The 7,232-nt window shown below is 36.1% G+C and overlaps 1 protein-coding gene across 1 annotated transcript; it reads right to left on the minus strand.

The window, feature by feature from the left end:
* Nucleotides 1-5,159: 5,159 nt before the first annotated feature.
* Nucleotides 5,160-5,687, minus strand: LOC148940597 (uncharacterized). The gene has a single exon (XM_089105021.1). The coding sequence runs from the start codon at nucleotides 5,685-5,687 to the stop codon at nucleotides 5,160-5,162; it is 528 nt and encodes a 175-aa protein (XP_088961147.1).
* Between the last annotated feature and the right edge of the window lie 1,545 nt (nucleotides 5,688-7,232).

Raw genomic sequence — 7,232 nt, forward strand, 5'->3', positions numbered from 1 at the left:
GAGCTAATTGCCTATAGACAGTTAGATTGCCTCTGCATACACCTTGTCAACGTAGCGTTGACCAGCGACGAGAACGTAGGATGTGACATAAATTATGCAAAATTTGTCCATCGTGCTTTTTTGTTAGAACTTTCTATTTTCAAAATTCAATATTAGACAAAAGAAAATCTTTCTTAATGAGAGCTTTTAATTTTTCGAATCCTAAATTAATTGACAGATTTTGCATACAGCGTCTTAAAACCTAATGAATCCATTCTTTTAGCTGAAACTATAGCCAAAGAGTTTGTAACTTGAAATGAATTAATAACACTCCAGTATGGATTAAAGTTAAAAAAATTTAAATTCTTGAGCAATATACTTTAAATTCATTTCTAACTTTCCCTAAAATTAAAGATAGGTCAGTGGCCGGAATTACGGTTGGACATCTAGCTGCCCCTGCAATAAAACGGGTTTTATGTGGATTTTTTTTGAAATTTTGCCGCCCAATATAAGACAGGAAACTCTTTAACATTATTATCAGTTTCAGTATAGAATTTGTTCTAAATTGTTTCTTCTATTTTTTTTAATTAAACTATTATCCGCTAGATGAGCCTTTTCGTAGGTATTTGTTGTAAGCAACTCCTTTGATAAAATATCACAATAAAAATTCTGATAAATTACGGCAAAATTATTTCTAGATTTATTAACTGGTAAAATTACAATTTCATTTCATATGTTAGTGATTGCTTGTTTCACATTATCATTATACAATATTGATTTTTTTCTTAGATTTTCTTAGATTTCTTAGAATTTTTCTTAGATCAAATTCCTTCAATATTGAAAACTTTTTTTAAAATAATTTTATCCTTCTTACACCACTTAACAATAAATAAATTTAAATCATTATTTAACCCACTAAGAATACTTGCAGGCTTTAAGTGGTGGGAAAGACAGAATTTAGTCCCCATTTTCATTATATTTTGAAGATCAAAATGCTTTATTATGGACAAATCCCCTGTTACAACATGTTCATGAGTTTAATTTACATATGGTTTGCCCTGTCGTTTTCAAGAATTTATACATTAAAATTGGACAATCCTTATTCTTAAAATTACTTCAAAAGGTATTTTTCATTTTCCGCTGGTGTAAGATCCCGGGTAAATTAATATATTTTCTGTTTATTAATAAAATTGATAGATAAATATAATTCCTTATCTTTATTAACATTATCATCAGACTTTCTGTAATTTGCGATAAATTTTGTTTTAGCTAAAATGCAAAGTGCATCGTAAATTAATTTAATTATAGAATTACATGTTGTATTATTTTTCACAATCCAGAATAATTTTATTCAGTTATTCCTTGATAATTTATTCATAGATTTTTATTTTGCTCGCCTTACCATTAGACTAAAAAACTGGTATAAATTGATCAAAATCTATTTAAATCCAATTTTTTTTTCTGTTACTTTTCCTATGTCATCTTGATCGATTTTTACGTTTAATGGGACATTTAAAAGAAGAATGCTCAGTTGAGCCATTTATACAATAAACAACGACATTGAACATGTCTCCATATTTTGCCACTGGATCATTAAGCCCAAAAGGATAAACTCTGCCGAGAGCATGGATCCAATAATCTTCTCGTCTGCCTAATTAATTATTTTTCTCTTCATTAGTAAAGCTTTTTAGGTCCAGATATTCTAAAATTGTAATAGTTAGATTAGATAACGAGCACGTACCATTAGTACAATGCTGACCTAGATAATTATTAGTTTTTTTCTGATAATTGTACTTTTTTGTCCCGAAAACCTCAAATACATGTTGTTAATGCTTTCCCCCAGATCTTGTAAATAACAATTTTTACATCCTAATTAATAAATAATATTAGTTGTTTTACAATTTACATTACGCAGAAGCAAACATTAAAACTTTATTATATAAAGTGCTTTTAACAAAAGTCCGAGGGATGAAATATTCTTGTCAAAGAAAACAACGATGGTTAGATTTACTACATTTCAAAAGACCGCATTGGATATTAATATTAGACTTTATTCATTATAAAGTAAAAAATATAATAAAACTTTAGCTTCATACAGCACAAAGTCCAAAACATATCCAAAAATCAAGCCAACATCTGCCAATAATAAGATTATTCTAAATAAAGGAAAAAAAACAAGACCCTAAAATAGAGCCTTAGCTTTAAACTTTAATGCGACCATCATATAAAATAAATTAACCAAATAATTTTCAATATCAGGCTAACAACCTGGACTAGGGTTAACCTGGACCAGGGTCTGTCAGGAAAACATTTTTTGATGATTCCTCCACCGGCACTAGATCCATCCTGGATTCATATAATGTATGAAGGTAATTATTGGTTTAAAAAAGAAACGAAAGAAGAAGAATCGTTTCCTACTTTAGAAATTGAGATAAACAAGCACCTGAACAAAGACTTTATCCAATTAACTAGGACAAAATGTATAATCAAACAGTCAACCCAAATGGAACGTCCAAATCCATGCAAAGTTATTATTAATAAATGTAAACCTTTGTAAAATTACCAGGAAAAGTACCTCAAATCTAATGCAATATTCTCATGTGACTACCTAAAATAAAAGCTCTAAGTAAATACAGCTCTGAGGAGCTGTCGAACCAGCTCCTCAGAGAAATGCCACCTGCCTAAATGGGTTTCGACGCATTACATTCCTTATCCGGCAAGGTGGAGTGTCTACCATAAAGCTCTTTTGTGGTATCCTCATTCTTTGTAAAACTCGTGAATTACATATCTACTAGTAAAACTATTCAAATATTACGTACAAAATAAGATTAGCTCTATCCATGTTACAGATCTATCCCGCAAGTCAATGAAACCTAAATACAAATCTAAACAATTCCAAAATTTACGGGCTGGAGGTGGATTGTAAAATAAAGTGATTGATTGGCTTCTGGAACCAATTATAAATTTAATGTCCTTCCAGCTGGTCTGGAAACCTGTATAAATAGAACAACCTCAAAAGAAAAAAGAAAGAGAAATTATATTTATCATCAGAACTGAATAGCAGAGGCAGAGTTGACTATTGAAAGTCACACAGAAGCGATATCTTCGAGGAAAACTAGAGGTCTGGTGGACATAGAAAAGATAGTTCTATTCATGAGCCCTCAGAACCCTTCTGGCAGGATTCACAGCTGTTGAACGTGGTTACTGGTGTCCCCGCTTCGTCATCTGTTAACGTAGACGATGCCAAAACTGTGGGAGAAGAGATTCTGAAGGACATGGAAGCGAAATAAATTGACAAATATATTTTCAGGAGAAAGGAGATAGCTATAACTGTGGCTGAGAAGTCATCTCTTGTGATAGATAGCTACAGGGGAATTGTCGAACCAGCTCTAATCTTCCAAAGTCTAGCCGCAGTGGCTAGCACCAGTGGTTCTAATTTGAACGAGGTTCTATCGTTGAAGCTTTGTACATTTCCACCATCGCTCTTTAGTTTGTTTGAGATGATGAGGACAGCTGACAAAGCATCTCCAACAAATGCATTGATTAAAATTGAGGGGATGGATGGTCCAGTGACATTGCCAACCTCCCAGAGTTTTGGATGGTGGCTGGCTAGTCCACAATACCGTCGACTGCCGGATCAACATACTTAAAGGTGACAGAATCTTACGTAGATTATGTCAAAAGACATTTCGGCCAGGCAGTGGCAGTTTTTTACTCTTACACTGATACACCAACGACGGAAAATTGCACATAGCTCATGAGAATCAAAGATTTGTCGTGTCCAACGATTGAATTCTCTCTTAGCATGAAGATTGTCAAAAGTCCCAAAAATAAACAATGCTTCATCTACCTACTAACTGAGAGGCTGGTAAACTCTTGATGTCAAGTTCTGCATGCTTAGAATGATGCCTATGTCTTTGTTGTACACTTTGATTGGGAACGATACCAACCTATTAGTCCTTCTGCTATACCACGAGAAGCTTGATGCGTATGATATCTTTACGCCGACCGACACGCATAAAAATTACTGACGAGTGTATTACATAAAAAACATCAAAACACACTAGGAACCAAAGCAGCAGAAAATCTATTCGTTTGCCACGCAATGTCTGGCTGCAATACAACATTTAAACTTCACGGCGTAGGAAAACCACCTGTGGTTTCCTTTTCACTTAAAGATCATATTTTTAAAAATGCTTGCAAGATCTTCTTGACACCAGAATTCCACCACAAGGATATCACCAAAGCTGGAAAGAAAGCTTTACGCCGCAAATACAAAGGGAAAAGTAATGAGAATACCCTGAAGGATGTCCGGGTGCAGTTATTTGCTATGCAAGTTACAAGTTCAAATGCTTTCATTCAGGCAGAGCAGCTTCCGCCAACTTTTGCTGCCACAAAGTACCACTTTAACATATGCTATTTGCATAGAATATTTGCATATAATAATAGAATAACCCGCAGTAATGCACTTGACAAACGGAGTAGAGAGAAAAAAAAGTAGCCAAAAAAAAAGGAATGACAAATATTTATTAAATACGTAAAACTGAGAAACTTGTTACGTGAAAAGATGAAATATATTTAAATATCAACTTTTGTTCTACATAACGTTTTTACAGACCGATCTACTGTTTCAGGATGGGACTCCAGGGGCGTCGGTCAACTCTGCTGTTTTAAGCTTCAATACACTTGTTTATCTAGGCAGTTGGGTCTATAATCCCGTACCTTCACGTAATCCATGAGTTGCTTGCCCAAGGGAGGGGGGGGCAAGGTAAGTAGATACTTTACATATCGGAAAAAAAATGCTCCGTAACTGCTTTCGATCTGTAGCTGTGAATTCTTGCCAGAACGGTGTAAGATACAGGAAATTTGGATGCGCGCATGTGCTGTAAAGTGTGCTATGCAGTCGACGGTTAAGTCACAACTTACTGGCTACCAAGCTGCCGTAAGCACTGGCTGTTCGACGGTTAAAACGGCGGATTACTACACTTCTTGTTGTTTTTAGGGAGTCACCGATTGGGAGACCTAAATACCTCATTTCGGACTTGGGAGTGACTGGCACACTGTCGAGATTAACTGTAAATCCTTCCAGTATTTTACCCCAGTTGAACCGTAATTCATCCGATTTTTCAGGGTTAAATTTCAGATTAATCTTTGCGTATTCAAGAGTGACAAAATTTCTTTCAAACGAGAGTGCTGTTCGACTGGGGGTTAAAAATGTCATCTGCATAAGCTATAAGCGATACGTCGATTCCTTCTAAAATACACGAGGGGGTGGCGTGGGCTTGGGCATGGATTATTGAAGACAACTCGGAATATTGAAGACAATTATTGAAGACAACTGGAGATGTAAGGGTTCCCTGCCTAACCCCTATTCGGACTGGTATTACTATGTGCGTAACAGTCCCATCAGGTAATTTGACTACAACAACCAAATGAGTAGACATATCATACATGACACGGATCACACAACTGTTAACTCCACGCTTAAACATTTCAATCAGAATATGGGCATGAATCAGCGAATCAAATACACGGCTTACATCGTGACTCCCTAGAACTAGTGATTCAACAGAATTATTGGCATCAATTAAGATCGACGAGACCGCAGTCAGAGCATGGACGCACCTTAAACCCTGCGGGAATCCAAACTGGAACGGAGGCATAGAACATTTGTGTAGAAGCTCAGGCATAACCAATGTTTCGAACATCTTGCAGAATGTAGTAGCAACCGTTATAGGACGATAAGACGAGCACTCATTCAGCTGCAATGGCACGACACGTCCAATTTGCCACAGCCTGAAGACTGGGGTTAGCACCTCTCTTTGTCGCGGAATATGTATCTTCCCATTATAACAGATGCATTACCTGCACCAGATAATCTGCTGAAGGTGGTGCGATGACAGTGCACCAGCGTGTGTGAGTCTCTCAGATGCAGCTGCCGTCGGAACGATTTATCCTGGAGCTTTTCCTGCGGGTAGTGTAAAGGGGCGTTGTGTGCTAACGCTGCAGCAAGACAGAATGAGGAACAAAGACGAGTTGGAAGAAGGATTAGCTATATGCTGTGCTTTAAAATCAAAATGTTTTTGTGATTAATTTATCTGAGTTCTAAGCGTTCCTTTTTTAACTGATTGATCGTTTTTACCTCGACCTACCTTAAGTTTTTACCTCCATTAAAGAATTGGTTTTCAAGAAGATATACCTATCAACCTCTCATAGTACAGGGTCCTCAGAGGTAAAAATTCGGTAAATAGTAGAAAAAATAGCCTTTTGACCTCATATTTGGCAATAAACCGCTTTATTTGATATAAAATGGCTCTTTGATCACAGGAATCTGTCAAATAATGATCTGCGTACTTTACCTACCCCTCCCCCGACTCCATGGTGGTAAAAGTTGATATACTTATGTGGAAAACTAGATTTATGATGTCGTATTCGAAACTGTCATGCTTAATTTGATAGGAAACGATTATTGAAACTCCAAAATTTTTATAAACACAAAAATAAATTTCCCCTCCTCATTTTCCCTCTTCAAGGGCAAGTTTGGGACACTTGTGCAAGAGGGAGTTTGGTGAAATTTTTTTGTGTAATTCAGCTGATTCTTCTGAATATTTTGGTACAGAAAAAATTATTTTGCAATTTCCCTGAGCTCAAACCGTATTTTTACTCCACTATAATTAGCTTCGCTTTCTATGAAAATTGTCCTCGCTTAGGCGTTGAGCGGTAGCTAACAGAATTTTCTAATGCCCCTTTCTGCTTTTGAATATGTTTGTCTTATCCGCCTTTAGAGCTAGCACCGTTATTTTGCATTTCACCTTGATTGACGTTATAAATTTATTTTTTTTTCCATTCTCAAACCAATATTATCCCAACTTTTTGCATTATTACAACCATACCAATTATTTTCCATTGTCTTTTTTATCTCTTCAACGTATTGCATTCTTCCTTATCCCCTTGACGCTTCTTTTGTCTTATTACTTTTCCTGTTTTCCAGCTTGTGAATACCTTTTCCAAACGCGTGACTACCCATGAAAAAATCTAATGCTGCTTATGTTTCTTCTTGTTTGTATGATCTCCGGAGCACTCGCATCTTGGTGCAGATCTGTCTAATGGTTGAGATCAGTGTGGCCAGGTGCCTGACATGAGATAGCGCAGCAAGAGAAACGAAAATGCGCCATCGGTGCAATTTCGCTACATATTTTTTTGGGTGGAGTTCAATATTCTTGGGAAATTAGATAGTGCAGGCAAGAGTGCAA

Source organism: Artemia sp. Qi Xiang Cuo, chromosome 19, assembly GCF_049724085.1.
Source record: "Artemia sp. Qi Xiang Cuo chromosome 19, ASM4972408v1, whole genome shotgun sequence".
Lineage (NCBI taxonomy): Eukaryota > Metazoa > Arthropoda > Branchiopoda > Anostraca > Artemiidae > Artemia > Artemia sp. Qi Xiang Cuo.